This window comes from Staurois parvus, unplaced genomic scaffold, assembly GCF_062004578.1.
Source record: "Staurois parvus isolate SC_StPar_1 unplaced genomic scaffold, SC_StPar_1.0 ptg000634l, whole genome shotgun sequence".
In the NCBI taxonomy this organism is placed as follows: domain Eukaryota; kingdom Metazoa; phylum Chordata; class Amphibia; order Anura; family Ranidae; genus Staurois; species Staurois parvus.
This window is the reverse complement of record NW_028318430.1, coordinates 1784366-1800827: the sequence shown is the minus strand read 5'-3', so window position 1 is coordinate 1800827 and position 16462 is coordinate 1784366. Positions and strand designations below refer to the sequence as shown.

Below are 16462 nucleotides of genomic sequence, written 5' to 3'. Positions count from 1 at the left end.
GTAGTGCCCCATCGTTGGCGTCAGTGGAAGGAATAGTGCCCCATCGTTGGCGTCAGTGGGAGGAATAGTGCCCCATTGTTGGCGTCAGTGGGAATAGTGCCCCAATATTGGTGTTAGTGGAAGGAAGTGCCCCATTGTTGGTGTCAGTGGTGGGAACTATTCACCACTGTTGCTGATAGGGGGGGAATAATGCCCCAAAGGCCGGACAAAAGCAAGCAAAGGGACTCAGTTTGGTGACCAGTGATATAAAAAAAAAAACTATTAGTTTGACCTTAAAGCAGAGCTTAATCGAAAAGGTGAGGGCACATAGTGCATGGAAGATTACTCAGAATGGTAGACCATCTTTTGAAGGCAATAAAGACTTTTGTGTAATTTAAAAGTTTTTTGGACTCCGTTGGACCAGTGTAACTATGCAAAAATATGTATCCCTACACTAAAGCTTCAAGTAACCCCAGGACACCCAAAATCTGCGCACAATGAGGAGTGGGAAAACAAAACAAAAAAAAAAAGTAAACCAAAGGCATTTAGACTAGGTTCACAATGCTGCTATCTGATTTTGATCCGACTTTCAGTGCAATTATGTAGCGCCACTTGGATAAGTATTTGGTGGCATTCCAGTGATGGTTTTGCCCTGTAGGATATACAAAGTAGTACAGGAACCTTTCCCAAAATTGCACCATGCTGAGTTGCATTGATGTGAATGGGTACCATTGAAAGTAATTGTCATGCAATTCTGTGCAACTCAAATCATATCTAAAATCTCACTAGTGTGAATGAAGCCTAAATAGCCACTTGCTGAACTATTTGACTGAAATTAGCACCTGGTGAAAAAATACATTGATCTTGTAAAAGAAAGTTTTGCAGAAGGTCAGGTTGCAGCTTTACAAATCTGTGACACCCATCAACTGGCCTAGTGGAGTGGGCTTTACGGAGGAGAAAAAAAAAAAAAGACACTTTATCTGGACTAATGTAACTGGTGCAAAAAAATAAAATACATAAATTAACTTCAGCTTCAGGCATTATAAACCTTCCTACCCACCACTTGTACTTTTCACCTGTACAAGATGTGCATTAGTCATGTAGATTTATGGTGTCATCTGCAGTCCTGTATGCACAGTCTATAGTGGAGTAGATCTTTAAACACAAACAAACTTCTGACACCAGAATGTAAACATGAGGCATGCAGCATGGTACTGCACAGGTTAATGCATGGCCTCTGTCAGTCTAAGAACTGACACTTCCTGTGAAGAAACTACACATTCCATAATCCTTGGATCTATCAATCTAATGCTTGTTCAGTACCAGTTAGTAATTCAATACTACAAAAAAAAAACCAAAAAAAAAAAAACACAGGAACAAAAAGGGTGGAAGTCAAAACTAATAAAAAAAATTCTGTTAAATCGATTAATTTCAAATAACATGGAGCTTTGTAAAGATGTGCAACAGAGACAACTTGGACAATAGTAGTTATTTTCAATAAAGAAAAGAAGGAACTCTAAATTAAAAAAAAAAGAAGAAAAAAAGAAGAAGAAAAAAAAAAAGAAGACTATAAGTGACAGCCAGCATGGACTTACGAAAGACTGTTTCGTTCAAATTGTTTCTTCATGAGGAAAGCAGTGAGATATTGGATGGTGGAAGTCCAGTGTATGTAGCTCATCTATATTAGATACTGTACCTCAAACAAGTAATCTATAAGATGAGGTCTGTTGGACTTGATGGAATTATATATACATGGTCAGGAGACTAGTTACATGAACAGCTCCATAGAATAATGATAAATTACTGGTTCTGCCTTGAGGCCAATGCTGTTAAGTTTGCTTATTAATGATATAGAGGTTGGATTTCAGAGCTCAATCTCAATGTTTGCAGCGGAGTAACTCCATCACAGGGTACAGCATCATTACATGAAGACCTTCACAAAATAGGGGGTTGGAAAGCTACATGGCAGATTAAAGTTCAATATTAACCCCTTCACACCTAAGGGTATAACAAATCTAAATAGCTAAGCACAATTCTGCAATGTTGACATGTGTTAGTAAAACCGTACCTATCACCACAACTACTTTGTACATCCAGGTGGATTATACCTTGATTTTTTCAGTATAAATTGGGCTTTCATTTGGTGGTAAATGGTAATGGATAGCTCCTGATTTTTTTTTTATTATCAAAGGAAAACTGGCTCAAAATAGTAAAAAAAAAAAATCCTTTTTTTTTTATTTAGCTGTGTGTTTTTTGTTACGACCATAACCTACCACCAAAGAACAACCCAAAATAAATTCTCAAGCTCTTGACGATCGCAGCGATACCATATATGTGTATGCTATTTGTACCAGTAGTACAGCCCCGAAACAATAGTGTGCATTTTGTTTGTCTTTTTTTTTTTTATTTACCTAAAACACTGACACCAATTTTTTTTTTAAATCCTGACCTTTGACCCAAACACTAACCCTGGCACTGAACTAGATCAAACCTTGATCTAGGTATTTCTTTTTTTTTTTTTACAAACTTTTCCTCTCTATGCCAGGAGTTAGAGAGATACAATGTATCTTTCTCCTCCATTCATAGAGAGAGAAAAAAAGCAAGGGGCCTGGCTGTACAGTGACTGATCACTGTGACAGCCAATCAGAGGCTATCACAGCGATCATGTGACCCAGAACCAGGAGTCCCGGGTCCCGATCGTTAGAACGGGACCCGGGGCTCTCAGTGACACTGCGTTTTTGTGCTGGGAGCGCGCCGTGCATCGCGCTCCCAGCACAAAGACAGGTACGCAAATATGCAGCCCAACGGAAAAAAACCCAGTTCCGTGAGGCCGCATATTTGTGTGACGTCGGCGTCAAGGGGTTAAGTAATTCAAATAAGCATGCAAAATATACATTAGGGACTGCCCTGGGAGAATCCATGCTGGAAAAGAGTCTGAGGGTGTCTGTAGATCACAGACCTAGCAATATCATGCAATGCTAAGCTGCAGCTAAGAAACTTAGCAAAATACTGTCAAGTATTAAAATGGGCATACATTCAGAAGATAAATCAATAATTCTACCCCTTTAAAACCACTGGTTCAGCCTCACATTGAATAAGCAGATCAATTTTTGTCACCAATCTTTAGGAAAGTGGTTGTTGAATAAGAGTTCTGAGAAGGGCAAAAAAATTCATAAGGGGCGCTTATAAGGGGATATGATTACAATATATAAATACATCAAAGATTACTTCAGCATCTGTAATAACCTGTTTACGGTCAGGACTCTGAAAAGGACACACGGACGCTATTTTTAGTTAGAAGTAAGGAGGTTTAACCTTAGATTGTGGGATTATACAAGGCTACAGGAATTGGAGAGAAAAAATAAATCACACACACATCGAGGCTGAACTGAATGGACATGTGTCTTTTTTTTTAACCTTATAAATTATACAACTAGATAAATTTCATGGCAAGACGATTTACAAGCATGGTTGGGATTACAGCAACTATCAAGACATCAAACCAGTGACCAAGAAGCAGAGTTGAAGATCAGGCCTTGAGCGAGTGCATCTGATTGATCTGGTAGAGACCACGGGTCATTAGCTAAAAGATGTTGATAGGTTAGCGTACTGCAACTCCAAGGCTAATCTGGAGCTAGGATTACTGACTGGAATGATTTTGGCATGGATCCTTCAAGCTAGACGAGGTGAAAGTTTCAGCGTGACTATGCACATATCAGACCACATACCTCTTTAACAAGTGGCTCAGTGTCTGGATTGGACGTTTCTGTGGTGGTGGAGGAGCTGTCATCATCTGCAAGAGAGTCTTTGAGTTCATCTTCATGTGACTTTCTTTTTACTTGCCTCTCTTTTTCTTCTTGTTTTTTCTGAAATTTAACTTTGTGGTGAAGAGATTTCCCTTTCCCTATTCAGTAAAAAAAAAATACAGGACTTTTTATTAAAAAAAAAAAATACATCTTTGAATCTAACATATACCCTGAAAACCAGAGGGTATGCAAACAAGAAGAAATCTGAAAATGTTTAATAATTTTAACGAAAATAGCTACTAAATACATTCTTGGGTCACTAGTTTATGCCTATACACAAATGAAGTAGCAATATACTCAAGTAGCCTAGCAGTCTGTTTAAAGTGACAAATCAGCACTCCCATTAGGATCTGTGTTCAACATTTACAAACTGGAGCTGAACGGTGCTTTAAAAGCTTCAACAAAGCTTGCATAAGCTTTGTAAAAGCTTGCTGTTCATGCTGCTCCTATGCAAGCTGAAGCCTATGAGAAACAAGCCTAACAGGTATACCCTTCCGATGTCCATATTTGCCCGAATTGTTTTTTTTTTTTTTTTAAACTATCCTGTTCCATCATACAAACAGCCATCTGATAGCGGTTTGACTGCCTAGATTCAAGGGGGTCAGGTGATATTTTCCTGGACTTGTCTGTTTACTTGGAAAATCATAAAGACCAGAGTCTTGGTCACAGTTTACTGCGGATGTCTACGCCAGAGAAATATACTACAGCACAAAATTTTTCATAGTGGTGTTACTAATGGATGGATACTGGTCCTCTGGACAATCAGTGCTGGACAATTCTTTGTAACAGCTCACCAGTATTTTAACGTGATATTATTAAACTCCCCCTTTTTCAAATTTCAGGAGGGAATGTCCACACTTACATAAAATGCTGCTTCTCTCTCTTTTTTCCCTTTATGCCCAGTCCCACTTCCTTTGCTTCCTGTGTTTGTCTCTTTCCACTATCCGGGTCCTATGGAACCACCTCAGCTTGCGCACTCCCCATGGTCTGGCTATAGCTATTGACTGAAGAGGCTGCCTGCCCTGATATGCACAGGCAGCCTAAAAGATAACCACAGAGGACAAACCTCTGCTCCTCCTCCAGTGAAAGTTATTGAGAGCGACTGCCAATTGTGGTTTCCTCTCCAGCTGACTGCGTGTGTAGGCACAGGGCCATGTATGGATATAGGTGGATTTTTCTCATCATGTGTGGGCACTGGCACAGTAAATGAGACATACACTATATTGCCAAAAGTACTGGGGAGCCTTCCTGTACACTCATGAACTATAATGGCATCCCAGTCTTAGTCTGTAGGGTTCAATATTGAGTTGGCCCACCCTTTGCAGCTATAACAGCTTCAACTCTTCTGGGAAGGCTGTCCATAAGGTTTAGGAGTGTGTCTATGGAAATGTGTGACCATTCTTACAGAAGTGCATTTGTGAGGTCAGGCATTGATGTCTGATGAGAAGGCCTGGGTCGCAGTCTCCGCTCTAATTCATCCCAAAGGTATTCTATCGGGTTGAGGTCAGGATTCTGTGCAGGCCAGTCAAGTTCCTCCACCCCAAACTGGTGTGCAGTCATGTGGGAACAGGAAGGGGACACCCCCAAACTGTTCCACAAAGTTGGGTGGGAGCATGAAATTGTCCAAAATGTCTGGGTATGCCGATGCCTTAAGAGCTCCCTTCACTGGAACTAAGGGGCCAAGCCCAACCCCTGAAAACAATCCCACACCATAATCCCCCCCTCCAAACTTTACACAATGCAGTCAGGCAAGTACTGTTCTCCTGACAACCACCAAACCCAGACAAGTCCATCAGAGATTGCCAGACAGAGAAGTGTGATTTGTCACTCCAGAGAACAAGTCTCTACTGCTCTAGAGTCCAGTGGTGGCATGCTTTACACCACTGCATGCGATGCTTTGCATTGCACTTGGTTATATAAGGCTTGGATGCAGCTGCTCGGCCATGGACACCCATTCCATGAAGCTCTCTACACACTTGTTGTGCTAATCTGAAAGCAGACAGTTGGCGACTTCTGCGCACTGTGCGCTTCAGCCTGTGCTGACCCCGCTCTGTCATTTTACGTGGCCTACCACTTTGTGGCGGAGTTGCTGCTGTTCCCAGTTGCTTCTACTTTGTTATACCACCACTAACCATTGACCATGGAGTACTAAATAGCAAGGAAATTTCTAGAATGGTCTTATTGCACAGGTGGCAACCTCTCATGGTACCACGCTTGAATTCACTGAGCTCCTGAGAGCGAACCATTCTTTCGCAAATGTTTGAAGAAGCAGTTTGCATGACCAGGGGATTGATTTTATATACCTGTGGCCATGGAGGCAATTGGAACACCTGAATCCAATAATTTGGAGGGGTGTCCCAATACTTTTGGCAATATAGTGTATAAACCCAGTAACAGCAGTCAGCTGACCTGAACAGAACTTAGGGGAAGTATCAAACAGGAAGCAGTATGATGCAACCGTAAATCAAAAAGTAAGCTGCTATGGGCTAGAAGCAATCATTTATCAAATTATTTTGTGCGGTTTAGGACTATACAGATGTGTATTTTTTTTACATTCCAGTGTAGTTCTGTGCAGGAAAAAAGCAGCATGTTGTACTTTTTTTTCTAGAACTAAAAAAGCACTGGAACGCACTGCGCTGGTGTGTACTATAACTATAAGTGTACGGGGGTCTGCAAAACGGAGGACAAGGTCAGCAGGATGGAAGGCCAGGGGGTCAAATTCCCCCTCAACCAATATCCCACCAGCCTCTCCTAGCACAAATTACCCCTCCCCCCCCCCAAAAATTGCTCTACCCAGCACAAATAACCCCCCCTCCCTTCTCCACAAACCTTTTAATTAAACCCAAGCTGCTCCCAGTAAAATTCCCCACAACCCCCCCCCCCCCCCCCACATACAAAAAAAAAAAAAGAAAATTGCAATAAAAGGGAAAACGCTATACAGCCGGAGGAGGTGTGCTGGGGATGGGCTGTACGCTCCTCCTGTCAGAACAGTGATTCTCCATGTAGCAGGGATTGCTCTTCATCGGGCTAAACACAAGTTTGATTAACCGCCCCCTATGTCCTCCAAGGGCTGCCCATCTCCCAGCAGCGGGAAATGTGGATGGGGGGGGTCACATAGTCAAACCTGTGTGTACAGCCCCATGAACAGCGATCCTGTGTCACCTGCTGCATGGATGATTGCAGTTCTGACAGGAGGAGAGCACAGGCCGCACCTCCTCTCCACTCTATTGCAGTGAGTCCTCTCGGATTATCCGATTTCCCTGCTCCAGGCTGCCCCCGTCTTGTCCCAGACCTGAGTGCAGGTTGGGAGGGGAGATCAGCAGCCAGGCAGCCAGATCCAGCCATGCTTTCCATGCTTTTTTTGATGCAGAAACAAAAAAACACAGCACTGTATGTGGTGTGAATGGGCCCTAAGTGTATATTTTACCCTTTGATGAAATGTATACTGTATATCAAGAATCAGAGCCTCAGCAGAAAATAGGAGTGCAGGGTGGATGGTGGATTATGGATTAAATAGGGTTAGTATTTTTTTTTTATTAATAAATCTTTTTGATACAATTTTTACAAATAATTATATGCACTGCACAGAAGTGCTTTTCACACTATAAACTTTATATCACTATTGTCATCTTATGTACTATTTCTGCATTTGCAAACAAACCCTGAATCTTTTTTCTTTTAGCCTTTATTCCAGGAAAGTTTTGTTTTTTTCTTTTGGTTGGGAGATACCTTGGTCCTGAACCATATAGCCGAGTTTTTGCAGTCTACCCTAACATATCAAAAAATTTTCTCAGGACAGCTAGAGCTTTAATTTAATAGCACATATACAGTTGTGTTCAAAATAATAGCAGTCAGACATCACTAACCTGATCAATCACTGTTTTTGGTAGAAATGATATTTCTATATGGCAAATAATTTACTAGCAGGTATAGTAGAGTAATAGAAATCCAACAGACCCAACAGTCATGACATGCATGCTGCTGATTATGTGTAGTTGAATCACTAATTGAAAGGGGCATGTTCAAAATAATAGCAATGTGGAGTTCTATTAGTGAGGTCATTCATTCTTTGAAAAACAGGTGGCAATTATTGCCCTTATTTAAGGAAGGAAGGCAGCACATGTTGTACATGCTGGTTACAGTGCATTTCTCTCTGAAATTCTGAGGAAAATGGGTCGTTCCAGACATTGTTCAGAAGACCAGCGTACCTTGATTAAAAAGTTGATTGGAGAGGGGAAAACATATAAAGTGGAGAAAATGATAGGCTGCTCAGCTAAAATGATCGAAAATGCTTTAAAATGGCAACCAAAACCTGAAAGACGTGGAAGAAAGCGAAAAACTACCATTCGAATGGATAGAAGAATAGCCAAAATGGCAAGGACTCAGCCAACAATCAGCTCCTGGAAGATCAAAGAAGGTGTAAAGTTACCTGTGAGTACTGTTACAATTAGAAGACGCCTATGTGAAGCCAAGCTATCTGCAAGAAGCCCCCGCAAAGTCCCACTGTTGAAAAAAAGAAGTGCTGAAGAAGTTACAATTTGCCAAAGAGCACATTGACTGGCCTAAAGAGAAATGGCGCAACATTTTGTGGACTGATGAAAGGAAGATTGTTCTTTTTGGCTCTAGTGGCCGGAGACTGTTTGTCAGACGACCCCCAAACACTGAATTCAAGCCACAGTACACTGTGAAGGCAGTGAAGCATGGTTGTGCAAGCATCATGACATGGGGATGTTTCTCATACTACGGTGTTGGGCCTATTTATCACATACCAGGGATCATGGATCAGTTTGAAAACATCAGAATACTTGAAGAGGTCATGCTGCCTTATGCTGAAGAGGAAATGCCCTTGAAATGGGTGTTCCAACAAGACCGCGACCCCAAAACACACCAGTAAAACGTGCAACATCTTGGTTCCAGACCAACAAGATTGACGTTATGGAGTGGCCAGTCCAATCCCCGGATCTTAATCCAATAGAAAACTTGTGGGGTGACATCAAAAATGCAGTTTCTGAGGCAAAACCAAGAAATAGAGAAGAACTGTGGAATGTAGTCCAATCATCCTGGGCTGGAATACCTGTTCACAGGTGCCAGAAGTTGGTTGACTCCATGCAACACAGATGTACAGCAGTTCTCAGAAACAGTGCTTATACAACTAAATATTAAGTGATTCAAAGGAAAGCAAAATCTTCAAACATTTTTCAGTTTATATAGTGAATGTTTGAGTTTGTAAAGAAGAATACAAACACTGCTATTTTTTTGAACAGTCTAATATTCACTTTTCTTCAATTTTTTTTTTACAGGAACAACACAAATTTTATATATTTTTCTTCATGTTTTGATTTGGAATAGAATGTGTAGTGTTCCCAATGCATTTGTGTGTATGGAAATAAAAGCTATTAGAGGGATTTTGAGCTTTATTCACTTTTTTCAACACACTGCTATTATTTTGAACACAACTGTACAGTAGATACATTTAAAAAAGCAACTTCCTGTAATTTATCTCTACGCAACTTTCAAATAATTTGAATAGCCCCAGAGTCTCTAGATAAAGGTGAGTGGAGCTATAGTATGCACCTTAGGATCAGAAGTCTAGTAGCTGATCGCTTCAGCGGTTTTCCTTTTCGTTATAACATGACAAGGTACACATCTAACCACTTGCCGTCTGCCCACAGTACTAAGGTTCTCACATTTTCTTCAAGCCAAACTAGAACACTTGGGAAAAGAATGCAATGCTAAATGAATAGACTAAAGCTGAAAAAAATCAAAATACACTAGCAGAAATGTGTTAAAAAAGGGTTTTGTTTTGCGTTTTGTTTTAAGAACATTTCTTCAATTTTCTAGTCGTTAGTGGGGTCAAATCAGTCAGTTTCAGCCACAGTGATGAGAAAATTTGAAGGAGGATGGAAATTTTTGCTCCAGTTAACGAAATTCAAACAGTGAATATGATTTTCATTTGAGAAAGTCCATTTGTTCCAAACTCCAATACTGAAAGTAAAGCCTGCCACAGATTTTCTATTTAATGGGTCACAGGGAATAAAAGTCACTTGACTCTTCCATCAACACAAATAGTGTCGTTAGGGGAATCCTTCCAGTAAAGATAGTGTTCTCCCGACCGGGGGGTTCCAGGGGGGAAACACAGTGTATACTGCTAGCGGCTATGATAGCCCTTAGAGATAAATCGCACGTAATATCCAACAGGCTGGTTGCACCCAAGTTGCTTGTATATGGGTACATTCAGCCTGCCCAAACATGGTTCGAATCTCAGCAGGTCCCTGTTGAACCTGACAAGATTCAAACCATTTATGGCTGGCTTAAATAAAAAGTCAGCAAATGTACAAAGAATTTTCATTTGAATGTTTGTATAAACATTCGTTCAAAAATCTGCTAGTGTATGACCAACTTAACACTGCTCTCAAAGTAGTCCATTTCAGGCAAAATATATAGTACTATGCAAAGGTTTTAGGCAGGTGTGAAAAAATGCTGCAAATTAAGAACCCTTTCAGAAATAGTGTTAGTAGTTTATTTGTTCATCAATTATCAACATAGACAGTAAATGAACAGAGAAGACCTCCAAATCAATATTTGGTGAGACCAACCTTTGCATTCAAAACAGCATCAATTCTTCAGGGTACACACAGTGCTTATGCATGTAGTTTTTGAAGGAACTCGGCAGGTAGTTTGTCCTAAACCTCTTGGAGAACTAACCACAGATCTTCTGTGGTTGTAGGCCACCTCAAATCTTTCTGTATATTCATGTAATCTCAGACAGACTTGCTGTTGAGATCAGGGCTCTGTGGACACTGATGAGCCCTCACTAATGGGCACTGATGAACCCCCACTGAGGGGCCCTGATGAACACATGTGGGCACCGATGAGCACTGATATGCATAGATGGGCACCGAAGATCACGAATATGCACAGATGGGCACTCACTGGTGGGCACTGATGAGCACAGATGGCACTGACGGGCACTTATATGCACTCACTGGTGGGCACTGATGAGCACACTCACAGTTTAGGAACAGATTCTCTCGCTTTTCGTTTCACTCGGTATTGGTATGAGGAAAGGGGAGAGAAAACCCAGCCATGACCCTGCTGTGTTTACATTTGTGATTGCTCTGTCCAATGATGAGCGATCACAAATGTAAACAGCCGCTGTAATTGGCCGTTCACCCCCCACTTCATGATGTGCTGTGTCCGAGGGCCACAGCCATCACTTACAGTTCCCAATGCATGCCGCCGGGTGCGCGCGGGAAGCGCGATCACGGGAGGATGTTATAGGACGCCCTCCCAGAACTGGCCGGCCACAGAGAAGCCATCATTCGGCTATCTGTGGTCGGCAAGTGGTTAATGACATTGGCTGTATGTTTAGGGTCATTGTCCTGTCGCAGAATAAATTTGAAACCAATCACATGCCTCCCTGATAGTATCGCATGATGGATAAGTAACTGCCTGTATTTTTTTCTTTAATTTATTATATTTTTATCTACTTTACAAATATAAATGTAAAGGATAAGTTAACCTTTTCCAATATGTTACACCCATATTCAGGACGTAACATGTAACATGTTACAGCTGCAGCTGAAAACTGGCTCCTACTACAGCCAAATACATCAGATTTTGACTCATTATTCCAGGGCACCTTCTGCCATTTCTCTGCACACCAGTTTTTACGTTTTCATGCATCATTTAGCCGATTAGCCTTGTTTCCACATTGGAGGTATGGCTTTTTGGCAGCAATTCTTCCATGAAGACCACTTCTGGTCAGACTTCTTCAGAGAGTAGATGGGTGTACTTGGGTCCTACTGGTATCCTTGAGTTCTGTGCCAATATCACTGCTGGATACCTTCCAAAGTCAAAGGGAAGCAAGCATGCGTCTTTCATCTGCTCCATTAAGTTTCCTTGGCCAAGTACTGGGTGTACGGTCCTCAACGCTGAGAGGAAAAAAAGTCAAATACCTATCCATCATGCCATAGCATCAGGTGATTGGCCCCAAATATATTTGGCAGCAAGAAAATGACCCTAACCATACAGCCAATGTCATTAAGAACTATCTAAAAGTATTACTAAACCCACAACAGTAAAACAGTCTGCATATGCAGTAAAGCATGCTTGTTATACTCACTCTGGAACCAAAGGGATTAATCCTCCACATTATGTAAAAAGGCGGTTTGATCCGGTCTTCTCTGATCCTCCCTTTCTACTGTCCCCAATCCATCTGCTGATAGTACAGGGCTCCAGTAGTCACTCTGCACATGCTCAGTTTAGTGTGAATTGTTAGTGTTTTTTTCTTTGGGAGGGTGTATGTGACCAGCACAGGACCAAACAGCATTGTCCAGACAGAGAATCAGGGGTTATGCAGCCTCATAGAACAGTCAGAGCAGAAAGAAATCTCCAACAAGCTTTAACCAGTGCTCAGATGGACACTGATAGAAGTCACAAGACTGCTACATAATGCGGTTGAGAAAAGGTATTTAGCAGTTTATATTTATTAAAATAATTGCATTTTCATGTTCTGTGTAATGTGGGAGACCAGAAATGGTGAATGCAGGGTCATGGGTTTAGTAACATTTTAAAGAGAAGCATAAAGAACAAGGAGTCCTGGAAGTGATTGTTTTGCCCCCACAAAACCCAGATCTCAACATCGAGTTTGTCTGCGATTACATGGAGAGAGAGACGGATTTGAGAGAGCTTACAACTACAGAAGATATGTGGATAGCTCTCCAAGATGTTCGAATAACCTACCTGATGACTTCCTTCAAAAACTGTGTGCAAGCCAAAAGGGCAGACATACCAGATCATTTTTTTTATTTCGATATTTCTTTGTTCTCTCACTTTGCAAATTTATAAAAATAAATAAAATATATGTTTTTGAACACCTTCTTACTTTTCAGCATTTGTTCATACCTGCCTAAAATAACAGTACTGTATAATAGCTTACTTAAAGATCATGTGGCCTTATTTATCAATCTCCACAAAAATATTCAACATGCATGCTCATATAACAGATATAAGCTTTCTTACCTTTTGCATTTTTTGTTGCTGGAGATGAGGGTTGTTCTGTAAACACATCAGAGGAAGCTGCTTCGACATTGTCAAAGTCTTTATCCATCACTTCCATAAGACTGGTTATATCAGAGTCATCTGAACTGTGCCTAGCATTACTGCTGCCAGTTCCAAAGTATTCTGGGTGAGAGGGGTTAGAGTTCACTGATCGGAACCCTTCTGCTGGCTGCTCTGTCTGTGTATGAGGCACTGCTGGTAGTTGTGTTGGCTGCTCTTGTAGGGTAGGCCCTTGTGGTTGAACAAGGCTCTGATTTAATTTTATTCCTCGAGAACGTTTGGTTAAAGATGAACTATGAGCAATAGAACTGGAGTCAGTGGCCAGGGAGGACGTTCTGTTAGATGGCAATGTAGCAGGAACTTGTCCTGGCAATCTGTTTGCTACATTGGAGCTGTTTTTTGTCCTCGATGTTTCCACATCATGAGCACTCCTTTGCAAGATTGTTGCATTGCTCTGTTTCTGATTAACTGTTGTAGGTCTTGTAGTGGTACTCCCACTGTACAACCCCCTGTTAGAAGTATGATTTGAATCTTGTCCTATTGAGTTAAAGCTAGAAAAGGAAAAAAGAAAAAGATATTGTAGCGGGTATATCTTCATAAAGTACAACTAAGGTTTCCATGTTTGTATTTCATATAATGCATGCATCAACACAGCAATTTAATTACATAACATTATGTATGTTTTGCTTGCTTGATATATAGGATTCTTACACTCCCCATTGGTGCTGCCTCTGTTTCAGACTGAAGGGTGTGGAGGGCAGGGTTACCTGGCACTTTCCCTTGCTATCAGGAAGATCAAAAAGTGAGTAATAAATCTAAAATTCCAAGCATTTATGACATGATGATGGACGCGCAAGTTGCTAGAGTATTGCACCACATATCATTGTATCATACAGTAGCCCCAGCAGCTAAAAACAGCAGCCAAAACATATTGCCCGAAAATAGTGTTATCAGCATTTTGCTGAGAAAAAAAAAGGTGCCAATATATGCAAAGTCGCGTCTCATGCAAAAACATCCCCTAGTGACTTCAAAGCAAAATAAAGTCTCAGACTTTAATGCAAAGTTGCGTCCCTATTCACTTCAATGCAAAAACGCCCCCCTAGTTACTTCAGTACAAAATTGACAGCCACAATAATTAAATTTAAAAAAACAAATTAAGAACTTTTGGTTTTCGGCCAAGTGCATCCTGAATTTTTGGTTTTGGCACCAGAATTTTCATTTCTGGTGCACCACTAGTATATACGTCTATGTATATTTCACTTATAAATATTTAGCTAATAAAATATGCTCATCCATAATTTATGCTTAAAATTAATCTGCAAGTCAAATATTAAAGAAATGTTACTACATTAATCCATAGTGAGTGCACATGTACATGGCACAACTGATGTTTACTCAGTTTGAACACACAGTTACTCTAGTAAGCTGGACATTTTAAAAGGTAGGTATAATTCTCTTTCATATGGTTTGTTGCCCACATGCATATGGTTGAATATTTGCACTAAGGAAACTGTATTAAATACTGTATATTAGAGCTTAAAAATAACTTACTTGTTTTCTGACGAAATGCCAACTATCCTCCTGAGATCAAAGGGCCGGCCCAAATGAAAAGGAGGATTTGAAGCTTCGAAAGAGAGCCGCCTTCTGAATGGTTCCCATATCCCTTGAGCTTCTAAGTAAGCCGTTCCTATTACTAGTAGAAAAAGCAAGCTAGGAAAGACAAAAGAATGGAAAATAAGAGAAACAAAGTAGGACACATGGACATAAACAAGCAGCAATGACATAGTTGAGACGAAATTGTATAAAAATGATCTCTTAATACAACAGTATAGGGAATATTTATACAGTAGTGAATGTGACATTCATCAAAAAATATTAAAAACACATGCACCAGGAAGATTTTCCTGCTGTGATGGTTTGGTGAATATCACATTCACTACTTATAAATAAGCTTTCCCTATGGGCATGCTGGACAAAGTTTGTGGAATTTATGTGTTTGCTACCTCGGCCAGATAATTTAATGTTGGGCCTTGTTATTACTGACAAAATATGAAAATATGCACAGCATGGTTAGCCAACATCCAGATTCTTTCCAGGTACAGGTTTAATTTATTGGAACTCACATTTTCACAGCTCATAAAACTCTGACAGTCACAGGGCTAACATCTAGAGATTCTCATTCTTTGCCACTCTTAAAAGTTGACACTAGTAAAAGCCCTATTCGCTGTGCCCAGTATATTAATACTAGCTACAAGTTTAATGTATGTACTTAAATTGTATGAACTCCTATAAAGAAAAACTTTAGATGACCAAATTCTATCATAAAATTCAAACTTAAGAACTTTGTATGCAGCAATTATTTAGCATACTTAAGATAAACAAAAATGGTTAAACTACCTACAAAACTACAGTAAGCACCGGTATCTCAAATAGAATAGGGGGATCCAAGTACCTCATTATTCCTGAGATTACGACATAAAGAGCCAATTCCCAGTTAGGCCGTGGAAGTGCTTCTGCACAGGTCGCTAACATATGATACGGAAGGGATGCATTTAAAACAAATACAAATTCAGATCCCCCTGTAGTAACAATCTTTAGTTCTCGAATGACTCTTGAGGAGGTGAAATCTGGTGTAAACCTGCAAAATGAGATAACACAGAGGATGCACATCAGAAACTTTAAAATGAGATCTGTTTGCCTATAGAAGCCCTAACTAAGTTCAATAAAATTCATTTTTTGGTGGGGTTTCACAGGTCAGTGGGTTTGCGAAATTGTATTGCCTTCTTTACAGTTCAGCATATCCACTGATATTTCCATAAGCAAAACAAAGGAAGCTGTACAACTTCTACAAATCTCCAAATATCTGGCCAACTACTACTGTAGTGCTACAAAGTGACCAGCTAGCATCATTGTTGGCAAAGTGTGTCCATTAAACTCAAATTTTACAAATGATTGTAGTGCTTACGGATGTAACGTTTATCTAGAACACCTTTAGTGTAGATGGCAATGTTATTGCACATTGAGAAAAACTCCATAATAGTAAACTAACTTCTAGAATCCAAAAATGGCATATTAGGCTTATTCCCTTAATGCAAAAGCCAGCACTCATCCAGCGACTATAAAGTCTTCTTTATTAAATAACTGTCATTAAAACACGATGGTATATCAGTGTTGACGCATTTCAACTAGGTACAGCCTTTCTCATGACAAGGCTGTTATGACTAAGGCTGTACCTAGCTGAAACATGTCAACACTGTTATACCATGGTGTTTTAATCACAGTTATTTATTAAAGAAGATTTTACAGTCCCTGAATGAGTGTTGGCTTTTGCATTCAGACTATATGGTGGCCATATGGGAGCTCTAGCCAGAGCACCTCACTTGCACACAGACATCAGATTTATCTGACTTGAACATTGCGAGTTTGATTTCGGATTAAGCCTATTCCCTAGTTAACAACAAAAAAAACCCCAGACAAACAGAGGACTAGAAATAAAATGCTAGATATAAATATATTGGTGGATGATTTGACTGTTCATATCGAGGAAAGTGCTAGCTGACACAGATGTGGGTAAATTGTGCCTGCATCTCCAACACTTTTAGTGTCTATGCAAA

The 16462-nt window shown here is 40.3% G+C and overlaps 1 protein-coding gene across 4 annotated transcripts in view; it reads right to left on the bottom strand.

Annotated features, from left to right (window-relative positions):
* The window catches only part of TMEM131 (transmembrane protein 131), a 278778-nt gene that overhangs the window by 19621 nt on the left and 242695 nt on the right, over positions 1-16462 (bottom strand). For all 4 annotated transcript variants that reach the window (XM_089693479.1, XM_089693480.1, XM_089693481.1 and 1 more), the window contains exons 29-32: positions 15301-15486; positions 14400-14558; positions 12810-13399; positions 3708-3883 (exon numbers count right to left, since the gene is read on the bottom strand). In XM_089693479.1, coding sequence (XP_089549605.1) covers positions 3708-3883; positions 12810-13399; positions 14400-14558; positions 15301-15486 — 1111 coding nt within the window. The remainder of the gene's footprint in view (positions 1-3707; positions 3884-12809; positions 13400-14399; positions 14559-15300; positions 15487-16462) is intronic.